The 16,390-nt window shown below is 44.2% G+C and overlaps 1 protein-coding gene across 13 annotated transcripts in view; it reads left to right on the top strand.

Annotated features, from left to right (window-relative positions):
* CHL1 (cell adhesion molecule L1 like) overlaps positions 1 to 16,390 on the top strand; it is a 142,027-nt gene that overhangs the window by 69,406 nt on the left and 56,231 nt on the right. For all 13 annotated transcript variants that reach the window (XR_008578841.1, XM_054838467.1, XM_054838470.1 and 10 more), the window contains 3 exons: positions 11,220 to 11,405; positions 13,407 to 13,512; positions 14,860 to 15,050. Coding sequence is in view for 12 of the 13 variants with exons in the window: in XM_054838467.1 (XP_054694442.1) it covers positions 11,315 to 11,405; positions 13,407 to 13,512; positions 14,860 to 15,050 (388 nt within the window). In the remaining variant the exon portion in view is untranslated. The remainder of the gene's footprint in view (positions 1 to 11,219; positions 11,406 to 13,406; positions 13,513 to 14,859; positions 15,051 to 16,390) is intronic.

Below are 16,390 nucleotides of genomic sequence, written 5' to 3'. Positions count from 1 at the left end.
ATTATGCTACTTGGAAGAATGTCTCAGGCACTTCCATTAAGATTATAAACTTTTTCCTCCCCGGAGGAATCCCCAGCCAAAAACTTGTCCCATCAGTTTCTCATATGCCCCCGCTGGGATCGTAACAGCTCCTAAAGAATACGGGTGAAACAAGGGTGTCTGCAGTATGTGCGCTGGCTTTTGCACGTGTATTTTTCTTTAAGCTTAGTGTTTATTTTTTAGCTGTAAAGTTGTTCCTGGGAAAAAGGAAATTACTGTAGACTCCAGCATCTAAGGTAAACACAAGGAAAGGAGGAAATGCAGAATCAGGATGAAATATCCGTTCCTCTCTTATGCGACCGTGTTTGCTCTAGTGATTCCTAACGCATAAACTGGGCCAAATCCTGCATTTATTGCCCTAAGTAAATTCTGCGGGGACTTCTTCCTTGGTAAACTGCAGATCCCACCGGTAAGTGGGGACGATTCTCCTGTAGAAGCAAACCCAAACAGGGATGTGACCCAGTGCCTTGGGAGGAGGTGCTCCCTGTCCAGGCAGGGCATGCCAGGATTTCAGAATTTCTCCTGCAGTGACATGGATGGTGCTTAACTTGCATCCTGAAATGCTTTCATGCAGTGTCTGTGGTTAAATCATTACATTTCACTTCTCTCTCTCTCTCTTTTTTTTTTTTTTTTTTTTTTTTAAATTAATCCCTTGTATCTCTGGTAATGTGAAAAATGTTGGTAGCTTAATGGCCTTGACTTATCAGGAAAAGGAAGCATTGTGAGATCCTCCATGAAGCTGGAAAAGCTAATCTCTTTTATTACACAGAAGGAGGAAAAAAATCAGAGGAAGGCAGAAAGTACATGAGATTGCTTGCCGTGAAAGTCTCCGTTGTCATGAGTCGCTGACTGCAATTTAAATTAGAACCACACAGTGTCCCAATGACTTTCACTGTCTTGTGGTGCTGAGATACAAGGATAAAATTGATACGGAAGGAGGTTTGCTTCAGGTTTGATGTTAGTTTTTCTTTGGTTTTAAGATTTCGTGTGTGAAGCCTGCCAGGAGTTTCCTCTCGGGATCTTGGGAACACGCTGAGCCTCCCCGGAGTCTGTGAGGCAGAGGAGTGCTGTGAGCGTGCATCTCGCATGGCACCGATACAGCAGTGGGCTCAGATTTAGGATTTTTGATATTTGGCAGTATTCACCAGTGATGTACATTGTGAATGAGTTCACCTCTCTGGGATGCATCAGGAAAAAATGATCCCTAATGGATCAAGTGGGAATAATAGCTGTGTTCTGCTGTTTATAGAGGTAATTCATTTGCAATTAAATACCTCTTTTTTTTTTTTTTTTTTTTCCTCCCCTCCCTGTTCACATTGTCACCTTGCTACCAGCACAGGGAACTCTCGAGTGAACACAAACCCACGCTGTGAAAAGCCCCTAACGAAAAGCGGAACCCTGGCTGCTCTGCAGCGGTGTCTGTGCTGTCAGACGATGCACAGGGATCGCTCCCGCACCGCCAGCACGCCACGCTCTCGAACGGAGCCCGTTACGTGCTGGGTGCTGCAAGTTTCCCCCCTCCTTTACTACCCGGTGGAGTGCAGCGTTCCTCCCATGGCAGGCTTTCGAGGAGCCCGTGCCTCCGCGTTTGGGAGGGGGAGATGGTGTTTTCGCTGAGCTTTATGCTGGATGAACAATCTCGTTAGAGTCCAGGCCTGCGAGGAGCTCTGCTGGCAGATCCCCTGCCCACATTTCCACTTCAATAGGGCTCTGCCTGGCTTTGTGTCGGCTGAACGATGTGCTGCCAAGCAGGGGCTGGAATGGCTACAGCTAACGGTGGCTTCAGGAGAGGCTTGCAAGGTGAGGCAGCATCTCTCCTAGGAGGTGTTGCTTTGCTAGAATGGGTTGATTTGTTGTTATTAACATGAGAAAGCTCATGATTTTGCTATTATTTTGTGCTTTGAAAGAGGGAGAATGAGTGTACAAAAGAAGAAAGCGCCTTTGCCGCAAATTCATTTTGAAGTCAGGAGAATTTGCATTGCCTCCGTCGGAGGAGGCTGGCATTAGCAGTCTCATCTGAAAACAAACTGCAACCTGCTTTTATTTCCTTTGTGCGCGGCCGACGCGCCGTCCTTCCCAGCCATCCGGCCCAGTTGCTACTGTACTTTGTTTTACGCTTCATGCTTGACCTATGAGCTGAAATGCTAATCGCTGATGAAAATTTCAATTAATATAAAACTAGTTGCAGCCAGAAATGTGGTAAGCTCATTTAGGAGATGTAGTATCTCAAGGAAAAATATAATGGCAAAAGCCTCAGACGATAGTTCAATTTTTAACTGGCTAGTGTGCTTTCAGATGTATCTGCAAAGCCCAAATCTGTGCTGGTTTGTTACCGGCAAGGGGGAGCGACTGTCATTGCATATTGGTAGGTCTGTGAAAAAGCCACGCTCGCAACGTTTCTCTACTACAGCGTTATCTCCTTGTGCTGGTATGATTTCTCTGATTTCGTTGGTTAACCAAAAATGAGTGAATGTATGGATGTGCCTTTAAGAAAAGGAGGTACAACAGATACACGTGGGGGGATTAGACTGCTCTTACCTCTATAAATGTACATATACGTATAAAGTCAGTAACCCTATTTTATGGTGACTTGTACAAGTATTATGCAAAGTACACTCTATATTGCAGTGAAGAAATATAACCTGAAATTTCATCATGGTATTTTTAATTCAACTTTAGATTCCTTAGAAATGTGCTAATTAAATAATTGTAGATTGCTCAGAAGTCTGCAAAACATTTGCACCAACAATTTACGCTGCAGGATGTGGTATATACACTTAAGTACACTATCCTAGATCCGGCTTTTTCCCTGAAAGAGAGACTGTTGCCACTGTAGAACTGGAAGAAGGTTAGAAGAAGATGAATGTAAAGATATGGACTGGTTCCCACTAAAAGAAAGTCTAAATTTGTGTCTACAGACCTAAACTCATCTGTTACAGGAGCTGCTGTAGTGGCCCAGTGCTCCCACTGCTCAGAGTTGCTGCCCAGTTGACCCACTCCGAAAGCGAACTGGGGAAGGAACAATTTCACGTGCAGTGAGGATGGCCAGAGAAGCAGGACCCGAGACCAAACTGGGCAGCTAAGTTACCCCACCGCACGCACGTGCTCTGGGTAAGCTGGTGCTCTGGTGGGGTTCAGTTTGCTGACAGGATTGCAAAGGCAGATTGCACGATCACAAGTGATGGAGATGGGAAACCCGTAGAGAGTCGGGGAGAGCCTCTGAGGTTACTAAGCAGCAAGTTTAACACCATAGGTAGTGAGGGACTCATTATCTCAGGTGATGGAGGTCTAAGTATATCATCAATTAAGAAAAAAGAAAAAGGTACTTACGTTTGTGGAAGAAAGGCCCGTTGGTAGCGATTATGGAAAAAAGGTTAGCTGCAGCATCTGGCTCAGAAAGTCCCCAAGCAGCTATAGCAGGTGGGGAGGATGGATGTTCCAGGGGAGCGTCCTCCTGCGCTCCCTCCGCTGCTTACCTGCGCCTGCCCCAGCAGGAGGGCTGAGCCAGAGCCACTTTGGTGTGACCCGGTGTCCTGCTTGTTGTTAAACACTGCTGTTCTCCTTAAATCAATACAGATGCTTGTTTTTATTCACATATTTAAGAACATCCATGACAGTGGAATTTGGCTGCAGGGAATTTAGCTTTATGTGTTCCTAATGGTAGGAATGACCACATCGATGGTTATCTCAATTTACTTGTAAGCGCCGTGTCAATAATGTTACAACTAAAGTTTAATGGCGTATTCATCATAAACAATGTACTGTTCACAGTTAACATTTATTTCTTTGGTTATGAAAAAGCTAAACCAAGTATTGATTTCCACGCTGGATTTTCTTTTGAGTCTTTATTGCACGTGCTGCTCAGAGGCATTTTGAGCTGATCTGATGGGGCTGGCAAGGCTGGTCTCCTGACCGTCATTGCAGGGCTGCTACTTTTTGGGTAGATTTCTGTTCTGAATATCCACAGCTGCAAAAGTGAACTTTGTTTTCAGCAGTTGTGTAATTTGTATTAAAGTGGTGGTTTTATCAAATGTTCCAGGTCTTAAAATTTTCACAGGAAGCAAATACGAAAGTGGGGATTTGCTTGATTTAAAGTTTACAAATGATCTCCTGCTGGCCTAAGTCAAGTCCGGTTAACATTAGATGGGTTGAGCAGGTAGACCAAAATAGGTACTGACAAATTATTAAGTTTAAATATCATGTGTTGCCAGAAACATTGCTCAGTTCCACACTGGTTTTAAAAGCCAAGCTCTTGCTGACTTAAGAAGAGCCATCCAATGGAGCATGTTGGAAGGTGTAAGCAAAAAAAATGTATGAATCATGTTGGTGAATCCATTTATTTTTTTCAGAAAAACCTGAAGACCTCACATTCTTTGGTAGCAAGCACCTCTAGATCCTTGGAAGGAAGCTTCCCATTGGCAAATGTCAGCAGGCAGCTACTGACAAACAGATCATTTGTACTATTAGAAACCACATTTCTTTGGTTTTCGGTCACTGTGTGTGTAAAAGACATGCAAGGCTTTAAGAAATATGGTCCTTGCATGCTGTGATTTAGTAGTACAGTGCTTCGGCTACCAGCTGCATGAAACAAATCAAATCAAATCTGTCAGGTGCTGTGCCGTCATATGGGCAGTGATGACCAAGAGAGATCATTAACCGTTTATAGCTGGCTTTTAAATGGTGTGAGGGCATGGGGTGCGATCTACCGAGGCTTCAGGGGATTGCATTTTAGGATTTTTTTGGGAACAGCTGGGAGTAGATAGGGAGTATTTTGCAAAAATGGATAGCTGGTGAGAGCTGCCTTCTCCCCGGGCTCAGCGAGATCCTCGTACACCTTTTCAGGTTCCTCTTAGCTCAGGGTAGATCTCAAACCGAAACGGCATAAATTGAATTTCCACACAATCAGCACAAACGCCAAACTGAGATGTTGGTCACAGCCGGGCGATAGCAGAGGCACTGGCTGTCACCCTGCTGCCTGCCCGGCCGGGGAGATGCCCTGCTCGGCCGATGTCCGACTGCTCTTCCAGAAAACCAGGACCTGACAAGCTGGCCTCCCAAAATCCCTACTTGTTTCTGAAAACCTTGTCCCAGGGAAATTAATTCTAAGACTTACGCTGTTTATTGAATTGAATGTTTTACTGCTGCTTGTGCTACAATAAAACATTTTGCAGCCTTGCGTACATATTTCTTTATTATTTATATTCATTCTATCACATTTTTAGAGGTTTTTTGTGGTTTGAGAAACTGAAAGACTGATGGATTACAAAATTGGGAAGGCATAATAGTTGCAATCATATTTGAAATGCATACATTTTGTGAAATAATGTTGAAGTTGTTTAGCTGCATTGAAAACTTTTACTTTACATGTGCTGTCCAATAATGTTTATAAAGTCCTTGGCAAGATAAATAATGCATAGGCTTCTCTCACTAAACCTCCTGAGACCGGAATTGCATCTAAAAAAAAAAAAAAAATCTTCATGCCTGTGTGCTGCAGTCTATTTGGAAATATTTTACCACGGAAGGAAGAATGTCTTTCTGATTTGGATGATTATTTTAATCACCTCCAGCATATGCATCATGGGCTGCTTTTCTGAGAACTGACAACATCCAAAAATAGGTGATTGGGATGGAGTCAAGTGAAGGTTACCTTCTCCCTGGTACTAACACTGGGATGTCAAAAAGCTTTTAGGGGAAAAGCTATGTATATCATTGACACCTGAAGTAAAACGATGGGTCCTTATGAATATTCCTTCTCATCTTTTCCAAACACATGAGTGACTCTGCATGTGTTTTGGGTTTTTTTCAGGGCGGGGGAAGTATAGCTGCATAAATACTGTAGCTGCAGTATTACATTTAAGGCTTCACTAGCATAAATTTCGACCTTTCTTAGCTGATTAGTGAAGGAGGGAGGTATTCCTACTCGCAGCATGGACAAGCGAGGGGTGATTAATCCTGTGTGCTCCCCGGGGCTCTGCCCGTGTCCCGGGGGACCCTGCCCCTGTTCTGGGGGCTGCGGGGGGACCGCTTTGTCCCACACTCAGCACATTTCCTTGCCTCGTGAGATTTTGTCACTCGTGTGCTGGAAGGCTCTGCAGCAGGGGGGAGAAGTGGGCATGGAGGCTCATTGGGGTGGAGATGAACGCTTTCTGAGCAGAAGTCCTTGTCATTATAGATGTCACCTGCGGTGTCCCCTGAACCAGGGCGTGCGGCTCAGAGCAGCGAGCATGGAAACAGGCAGGTTGGAGCATCCCTGTTGCCCTCCACTCTAAATTTCCTTAGCATCCAAGGTCACTCGCTATGATCTTTGACTGAGTCTCATCTTCTCCAGGTTTCACACCACCAGCCTCACTACAGTGGCTTTCAGAGGTGACAGGGCTTCAGGACGCTTGCCTTCAGAGGGGTGTGTGGGTGGGAGCTGCCACCCCGGGGTCCAGGCTGACCTCGGGCTGCCAGCTGTGCAGGGATGGAGGCAGAGGCATCGCTTCGGGAGCATCGATGCTCACCAAGCCGAATAGTGACCGCGCTCTCTGGGGCTCACCAGAACATGGGCGGACACGACGTGCCTCAGTGCGACCGTCAGCTGTGGGCACAATCCAGCCATCACCCTTGGCTGGGCTTGGACCGCTGCTGGTTTGGGTTGGGGGATGTTCGGGCTGTGTCTGGGATTTTCTTCTTCTGTGATTGCAATCCAGAAAGAGTGAGAGTACTTAAGCTCCTGTGCTATACAGTCACTTAACTTGCTACATATGGCATAATTAAATAACCAAATTTTTATTTCTCATATCAGGAAGCAATTTTTTTCCAGAGTGTTGTTCTGTTATTCTGTAACAGGGGCCACCCTGAAGGTTGTAGTTTCTAATTACCAGTGGCTTTTATTTAACAATCCTATAATGTATATGTCACTGAGAAATTAAATCTGATTCCAGCTAATGAAAAGGTCAGCCCAGAAACGTACCAGTATTAAGCTGTGGGAATCAAGTACTTTTGTGAATATTTGTGCTGTGCAGGACTTGTACAAGGACAAAATCTTGCATATTTTAAGAGGGAACCAAATAGCTGAGATTGATGCCATATTTAGTAGTGCAATATAATTTCTCTTGGAAGCAGTAGACCAGTAATCTGGGAATTTTGGCTGTCATCCTGCTACTATTTATGAGCAATTTTAATGTAGTAATTACATGTAGGGAAAATTGTTCACTAGGTTGATGAGATAAATGGAAATTTAATTTTTTTTCTTGTTTAGTTGTCCAATATTTTTATTACATGCTTCTGGAAGCCATGGTATACAATAAAAGAATCTGGAACTGCATCGCTCCTTAGAAATACAGGGATTTTGAAAGATTTGCTCACTGTAAGTTAAAGGCAGCTCATTAAACAAACAAATGAGCTGTCCTTAGAGCAATCAGTATTTACTATTAACTGAACAGCACAGTAAATAATGAATTGCAGGTAAGGAACTACAGATAAGTATTTGCAGTGAATTCAAATTACTTGACTTAAGCCTGAGGCGGAGAAAAGCGAACATAAAGATAGAAATGAAGGGAGGAGGGGGAAAAAGGAAGAGGAGGGATGGCAAGTGTAAGGTTTGTTGTAGCATACGTGTTCGTTCATCGTGCCGGGAAAAGGTTTCCTTCGGTAATCTTTTGCCCCCCTCCCCGGTGCAAGAGATGCTGCAGCCAACTCCTTGGGAGAACAAAGGAGGACATGGAATTCCTGGGAAAAAGCAGGGGTCCACAGCAAGCTCTGGGCCTGATCCTGCACAGTGGCTCGGAGAGCAGGGCTGATGTTTTTACCAAGGTCGAGATTTTGCAAGTTGCTCTCTGGCACCTACTAGACCCCAGGAGAGCGTTGTGCTTTGGCACCAGCAAGACCGAAACCTGCCCGCGGCTGCCAAGTGCTTGCGCAGCTACCTTGTTTATTTCTCCAAATTACTTACGCAGTCAAATTGTTCATTTGCTAGGAACTGGCACAAGATGAGAAATTTTGGGTTGGTGTTTAATCATCATAGGAGTGAAAGATGGCGCTGCCTGAAGTTTGGGTACGTGGCTGCCTTTAAAGCCGGGATGGATGGGGCGTTTGGAGGATGTCTGATATTGCTCGTTTGTGAAAGGGCTCGGGGTTGTTTGGGTGCTGGAGACAAGAGGGAAGGTCAGTGATTTGATCAGGGACTCTGCAGTTTCAGCTGAGCTGTGGGCCTGAGGCTTAGTAGGACAGTCAAATGCGTGACAGCCGTACAAAATGCCTAACGCTTGGCAGCCCTGTCTATACATCACCTTAAATAAGGTTAATCACTTGACGCAGGTCTCCTTGCGGGGAGGACGTATGTCTCGACCCGTCCGTCTGCTGAGGACCATCGCTGTCCAGAACAGGGCACAAAAGAGCGACTGGTTGAGTGGGGTACGTCGGAGGAGACGTGCATGAAGTGTTAGCCTTCCGTACCAACTGCCGGGACAGCCGGCACGACGCCTCCGCCGCACCGTTAGGGGTAACATATATCACGTACGAACAGGATGCTTGTCTTGCTGGATAGTTATCGCTTCGTAGATACCTCCACAGAGATACTATTGCTTAATTCACATCATCTCAGGACTGTACCTCGTGGAAACTGCCACAGGAAAAAAAAAAATGGCAGAGGTTAAATGCAGCTGCGGGGAGATTTCCAAGTGGCCTTTGGAAGTATCCGATTGCTGTGCACGAGTCCAGCGCCATCGGTCCCCAAGCGCTCGCTGCTTCCAAATGCTGGTGCTGTCAGCCCCCTGCATTAGTATTCAACACAAGGAAAAAGAGCTAGGCGCTAGACAGACCGACTAATTACAGCAGCCTGCAGAGGCAAGTCGTGCCGTACCACATGATAAAGGATATCCTTTTTATTTAGTGCATTTCTTCTTTGCTTTCTGTCACTTTATTAAAAAAAGAAAAAAGAAAGTGTGAGCTAATGGGTTTGGTTAAGGAATCAAGCTGTTTTCCTGTTTTTTCTTGAATTTAATCTGAATCTATACAATGCTTTGTTAATATTCATATAAAAAGAAACTTCCTACTCCTCAGTCTGCAACCTTAGCAAGCTGCACGCCTCCTGTAATCTTAGGTCCCCTTCCTCTGCTCGGCATCCTGACACGGGGTGCTCTGGTCCCCAGAGCTGTCAGCAGATGTGGAGAGAAGGCGGCTTCGCTACCGCTAATGTACCATCTGCAAGCAGCAACACGGGTCAGATTTTTGTGAGCCTAAATTGCAATTGTGTTGTAGAGGGTTTGCTGTCAGAGCATCTGTTTTACCACCGATGGCACAGATAGATCTGGACCAGGTGAGGCAGGGCAGGAGAGCCCAGTCCTGCGGTGACAAGTTGTGAAGCCATCAGGTAGCTGCGGCACAGGTACCCCCCGGTGCTGTGATACAGCCCAGATTGTATGGGACCGAGGGCTGGAAAGGTCTGCTGCTCACAAGCCAGAGCTGGGAGAAAGCAAACGGAGGGAAATAATTGACTGCCACAAAACAGGACTTAGTGACGTTGCCTGAATTGCACCCAGACACAACCTGGGGGTGGCAGCTCAGCCTGTGGGTCCCCGTCCCCTCCGGTGCCCTTCTGCACCGTCCCCCTCTGCGGGGTGAGGCACTAAGCAGATTAGTCAGCTTCTTCCATCAGCGAACACTCGGGGCCTAAGATACTTAAAAGACATGTGGTTTTTAGCCTCATTTCTAAACAAATGAGGCTTATGTGATTACAGCGTCTGTCTCTTGTCCCCTCGTTGGCCAGTTTCAATCTTCACCCGGGGATTTTGGTCTCAAAGATGTTAACTTCCAGAAAGTTTTCGTGAACCGGTGACTGAGCAAACAGAAATTATCCTGCTCTTGCCTCGGAGGAAGGGCCACAGCGCAACCTGTTGCTCATCTCCGAGTGCCGATGCGAGAGGGAGCGTGCAGGGAAGGAAATCTCTGCTGCCTGCCTGTGTTTTGTAGAGGTCCTGCAGACCAGCCCTCAGGAGCAAACCATCACGGACCAGCGTGTGCTGGCTGTGTGGCTCGGCGCTGTCTCTGCTCCAGCTGCAGCCAGATGTGCTGGGCAAGGGTGAGCATCCCCAGCACGCTGCCCAGGTCCCACCTCCTGCCTGCCCCCACATGCCAACTGCTCTCAGTGATCCCGGGATTGCTTTTCTGATCCATGGATTAACCGGGCGGTATGTGCAAAGATACAAGAGCTGTGTGCGAGCCAGGCTTAGTCTGGAAATATATTGCTGTGGTCGTACAGCTCCGCTTGTGAACTCAGCGGCTTGAATCGGAGCTCACTGTGCCGTGCGGGGCCGGGCGGCCAGCGGGTTGGTCCTTACCTCCAGCACAGCAGCCTTGTCTTGAAAATCGCTCTTGCAAAAATTATCTTGACAACTGAGGTCTAAATTCTCTTGAGACTGATGTCCCGTAAGTGCTGTGTGTTAGAAGATGCACAGGTACAAAACGTACCTTATACCGATTAATGTTTCGCTGAGATATCGTGAATGATGCTGAGGACTGAAATCTTCCGTACACCCACATTTGCAGAATTGTCTCTACTTTACTCCTCTGTGAATTACACTTAAATGCTCATTAGAGCTGAATATGTCTCCTTTTGGCAGCCGCCTGACATTTTTGCCTTGTAATGCAGAACCTAAGGATGTATAATGGATTGTGTAAAACCCACGTATAGTAGTTCTGGGATTACGGAGGAAAAGCAAAGGTTTCGTGTTCTGGTCCTTATTAATGAACTAAACTAGACTGTCTCTTTTTTATACGTAAATGAAAGATAAAAGACGTGCGAGATTTATGAACAGGGTCATTAGTGTACCAAATTTCTCTCATTAGATCTGTGACATTACTTTCCAACTTATACAACTCTCATTAGAAAAATTTATGAACTGGAATGATTACAAGTATACCATATTTTAAACCATCCTTACTTTTAGTTGCAAAACAAAAAATAATTATACTTCTGTGCTTTAATGGATTTGTACTTTAGTGCATGTATTTTTTCCTTAGAAATTTAATAGAGGACTTTCTCAAAGCCGGAGGGTGGGGAGAGAGGAGAGGAAATTGTACCACTTAGTGCAATTTGCAATTTAGCTGCAAATTCTGAAGCATTGCTTAAGTTTAGTAACCTTGTTAGAACCAAGTTAATATTGCAAGCTAATATGGCTGTTTCTTTTCCTCACTAGCCTTTCAATTTCACATCCTTACATCTGATTTGAAGTGACGGTGAGAGGAAGCATAAGGTATCTCTCGTTCTGTTTGGACTCCTTACAGAAGAGTGATGGAGATGCTCTTAAGCACAAAAGGGATCACCATATGCCTCTTTTTCTTTGCATTCAGTTTGGCAGTAGCTATTGAAATACCATTATCAGGTGAGTTGTAGCTGTTTACTGAACACTTTGCTAGTTTGATTCTGTATTCCTTTTTTTTTCCTTTTTTTTTGTTGGGTTTTTTGTTGTTGTTGTTGAACCTTTCCCTGAAGAAAAAAAAAATACTAAATCCTGCTTTTCAGTTGTTCCATTTTGAATTTAATTTTGCCAGAACATGGCCTTTGGGAAATTCAGATGTGATAAAAATGTAAACTACTTTGTTTGGACCTGTTTAAATGTAGCAGTAAACTTGTCTAATAACATATATCTGATGTTTGTGATCCAACACACCGCTTAGCTCCGAGGGTTTGGTTTTGTCTTTCACATAAATTCCTCATTTTGGCTCTGAATCTCCCTGAAGCTTGTTTGATGTACATATACCCTTACTTACTTGTCTTGCAACCTGCCGTTTCAGCCTGAGAGAGGAGCAGGTGTATGTCTCAGGGCGTACAGTAGTCCCCAGAGCAGTATTTCGTACGCCTCTCACACGGCCCTGGGGAGCACCTCCTTTATCCCTCCCTGGCTAGGATGCATTCAAACTGCCTATTGTACACGGCTGGTGTGGTTTCAGGACACGTGTAAAATATGGGATGGGGCTCACAGGGGACAATCCAACGAAAGGCAGGGGACCCCACTGTCTGGAGTACTGCCCAGACCTCCCAAGCTTTGCGTTTTTCAAACGTAAATGGACCAGGAGGATTTAAAAACTACAGTTTTTTGGGTTGGGGGGGAAAAAAACCCCACAACAAAGCAAAACTCAGTAATACTGGCTTTTGAATGAATTATGGTGGGGTTAAATAAATAAATAGATACACAAACCTAAGGAAAAAGAACCGTAGGCTATTTGCAGGGCTTTGGGTGCTGCAGCCTCAGAGTAGGACGTGGGCCAGTTTTGGGGCATCGAGTGGACCTGCCGTGAGCTGTTAGCACTCTGGAGGCTGCCAATAGCCCTGGCTGCAAAGGAGAAGGCAGTCAAGCAGGCTTACAGGTTATTTTTCTAAAGCTATCCAAATTTGTTTAACAGCATTTGAAAGTAGAATTTTTTTGGAGGAAGGTACCGCAGTGGTTCCTTGTATTTAAATAGAGCAAAAGTGGAGCACTGTAAAGTGCGGGACAAACTGTCTGGGCATCCACTGTTTTTAAGTACCTACACGGGGGAACCATCTAGCCCTTAATTTGCTTTAACGAAGCATTTTATATTTTAATAAAAAGGAATTATGTCTGATCAGTGAAGCTGGTGGGCTTGGAAGTGTTCAGCTTCGAGACCACATGGTATGGCATGACACCACATTTCGGTCCAGCTTTGAGCTTTCTGGACTTAAAAGAGGAACCAAAGAGCATGTTAATTTTCTTCCTGGCTGTTTATAACAATGCAATGATCCTGTTATCCCCAGCTCCACTGCGGGGAGCATTCTCCCTCGTGCAGCTCTATTACATCGACATTCACAACACTTTAATTCCCTTAGAAAAAAAAAAAAAGTTAGTGGAACATCATTGTGTGACCGTGTGACTGGCAACGGCTCTTCCCCTGCTGTACCCTGGAGGGGGGTATTAAAGTCATCTTCGCATTCCCTGGATTTCCTGGCAGCTTTATCCAGGATGGAGACAGCAGTTTGCTGCTTCATGTGTGTGTATCTGTGTCTGGATTAAAAAAGCCAGTTACTGACTTCACTGCTGAATACATTTACCAGTCCATACAACCATGCTTTGGCTTTAGCTTTAGCGTGGCCCCAGCTCTTCTCTGCCCTGGACGGGTTGGTCGTACGTGGAAGCGTGGGCAGGCGATGCCCACAAGCGCCTGGCCAAACGTCGGCTGGCTGCTGAGCAGTAACAGTGTTCGGTTTTGGGAGCAGGAAGACGATGATCATCATCCTCCTTTTGAAGGCAAGCCTCGCTCTCTGCAGGAGTAAGGCAATCCTGACGTTGTCCCTTTTGAAGAGAGGACCTCAGCGGAGCACAGTTTTGCTGAAATGGTGTTTTAACCTGGTACCTTTTTGTGTTCAGTTGCGCAGCTCCCAACAATCACGGAGCAGTCTCACACCCAGGTTGCCTACCCTTTTGATGAGGACTTTACAATTAAATGTGAAGCTAGAGGAAACCCCCAGCCCACGTGAGTACTGCTTTCACCCGGAGAAGCAAGCAGAAATTGCCTTTGCTTTTAGCCTTTGCCAAACATTGTTCTGGTTTTGAGGAGGGGAGGAGTAGCTGATGTACGGTAACCTGCTCATCATCGTTAGGCGAGGTTAAGGTCTGTGTTTCCACTCAGGCCATTCAGCTTTTGTTGCTCCATCACTTCCACTCTGTGAATAGATATGAACGTGCCGTTTTCTTGTTGGGAGATGTTTTATTTCTCTAGTATGTGCTAAGTTCACCCCATGATTTAAAAAAGCTTGTCTGGGAGGTGTGTGATGGTAATCAAAGGGTCCCAGCTGTTCTTCTGCCTTTTCCACAGCAACCCTAAAAATACTGAGCACATTAAACCGTATATTCAGAAAACACATTTGCATTTTATCAGATACCTTGTCTGTACCTAACATCATCATGGCCATGGTGATGTTATAAATATACACATAAGGAGTTATTCAAATAAATATCCAAAGATAAGCTTTATGCATTTTACACCAGTGTGAAAAAGAAAAAAGATTTTTAATGAAAATATGATTGACAAAAATGTAATAATAACACGGTAAAAGCTTCCTCTGAGACTTTCGCCACTGGATGGTGCATGGGCTAAATTAATCCTTTCCTCCTCCTTTCTCTGCAACACAACTTAAACTTCCTTTAAAAAGGCAATTGTTATTTTATGTCAAGATGATTTGATCCTTTTTAATTGAGCTCTGAATGGAGATTTGTAGCACGATAACAAATTTCCTTTGTTTCACTGTTTGTCAGCAGATCAATGAAAACTTTTCTGGTATACTTAAATGTATGTCATAGTGCTGGTCAGGCGATAGGAACATCAAAATCACACCCCAGTGTCATAAAAACTACAAATGGTTTTATGTCAAGACCAAGAGAAACTCAGTCGAGCCATCTCGGTTTCTCCTGGGTTCAGCCTGGCATCTCCTGTAGATGGTGAGAGGAGCTCCTGTCAACCCTTGCCAGTCAAAAGTACCAACTCCCCTACAGACACAGCCTTTCCGCAGACCTCTGGTTCCTTTCGCTGTGTGGCTCTGGCTTTCATGGATGGTGTCTCTCATTTATTGTCCTTGCCTTAAGCTTTGTATTCTTATTTCATGTCACAGTCAGTTATCTGAAAGTGTCCGATAGGAGAGACGTGCCCAATAGCTAACACAAGTCATAGTGGCACAATGGTTGTTTTACCATTCAACTCTCTCCTCTTACATCAAGTTTTTCCTTTTATTTTAATAGTACACTATTGGACCCATATTTACCGCTGTTTTCAATGCTCTCTGTTCTGGTACCTGTCCTTTGTAAAGCTTCTGTTATTTTTCAGCTTTAACTGGACTAAGGATGGAAAACCATTTGATTTATTGTCTGACCCGAGGATAGTTGCATCTAACAACTCTGGAACATTTGTGATTCAAAACCGTGGAATCATCACCAATTTTCAAGGGAAATACCGTTGCTTTGCATCCAATGTGCTGGGAACTGCCATGTCAGAAGAAATAGAGTTAATTGTTCCAAGTAAGTGCTTTCACTTTGCTTTTGGCTTGGGTTGTTTTAGTGGGGTTTTTTTAAGACGAAAACTGGTTTTCCTTAAATTAAACGGGAAAGAGCTAGTTACTAAGGTGGCGAATGGTAAAACATGCGCTGTTTGTTATTCAGTGAATATTGGAAAGAAAAACCTTGTGCTCCCTGGGATGATTTTATTTCATTCCTGGTTTTGAGGACAGAAACCAAATCTGAATGCCAGACAATACCGCTGGACTATCAACTCCTTACAGGTTTCCAGGTGCTGGTACTGACACTCCTTACCAACTTTAAGTAATACAAAAGCACATGGGTAGATTATGTATATGTTTTCCCAGATATATTAATTTAGAAAACTTTTATTATTTACTTTTGCTTTCTGACTATCGTCTGCCCCACTTCGCCTCTAGAGGCTGGGTTAGTGGGTAAATTAGGATAAACTCTTTAATCGCCATCTCAGGAGAGCTGAATGTTCAATGACAGAAAGTTATTATTTGCTTTGACTTGACTATTTAAATGCCTTTATAAAGCACTTGCTTTGCCTTTGCCATAAAGAATTTGCCTTTGCCGTAAGAATTCTTTTCTTTGTATTTGTACTTGCTTAGAGCCGCTATTTGCTCTTGTAATGCTTCCACTTCTAATACTTTTCTGTAAAGAAGAAAGCATAAATATTGATGAGAATTGTAGTCTGGTAAATTCTCTACCTAATCTGGGAAGAGACAATTTGTTTGTGAGCCGATGCCAGCGCATCATGAAAATGCAGAAATTAAAATATTTGGAGAGATAAAGCAAATAGCAGAAAAAACCAACAGAGTAGCTATCTTAACTGTGGTACAGTTATTGAAAGATCTTAGCTGTTCATGAAAGATAGAAATAATGATATAGATCATGAAATAGTGTTAGAAATATTTAAAAATTAAAAAGGTAGTGGTCAATAAGGGAATAGGAAGTCATTGTCGGAGAAAACAAAATTGGTTTGAGTCAGATCACTTTGGGCAAGTGTTGTAAAACACACTTTGTGAGTTTGGGGAAACTCCCGAGTTAAATTTGGAGTGATTTCTCTAATAGTGGAAAAATTTATTTGATAAAGAATTAGGAATTATGTGATGCTTTCGCTTGCCAAACATTTATTGGAAAGCAAATGCTGTTAAGAGTCATAAGGCTGTAATATTTCAGCTTGGCAACCGTGACTGAGTGCCCAGAAATTGGGAGGACAATATGGTCTCCATCTCCGAGCAAGGAACATGAAATCAGAAGCTGGGGGGGGAAGGGTGCGAGAAATAGCAGTTTATTGCTGCAAAATAGCAAGCGATGCAAATGTTTGAAAGCTCAAG

This window comes from Grus americana, chromosome 11 (genome assembly GCF_028858705.1).
Source record: "Grus americana isolate bGruAme1 chromosome 11, bGruAme1.mat, whole genome shotgun sequence".
NCBI lineage: Eukaryota > Metazoa > Chordata > Aves > Gruiformes > Gruidae > Grus > Grus americana.
The sequence above is the reverse complement of the archived record's forward strand: the minus strand, read 5'-3'. Positions and strand labels throughout refer to the sequence as shown.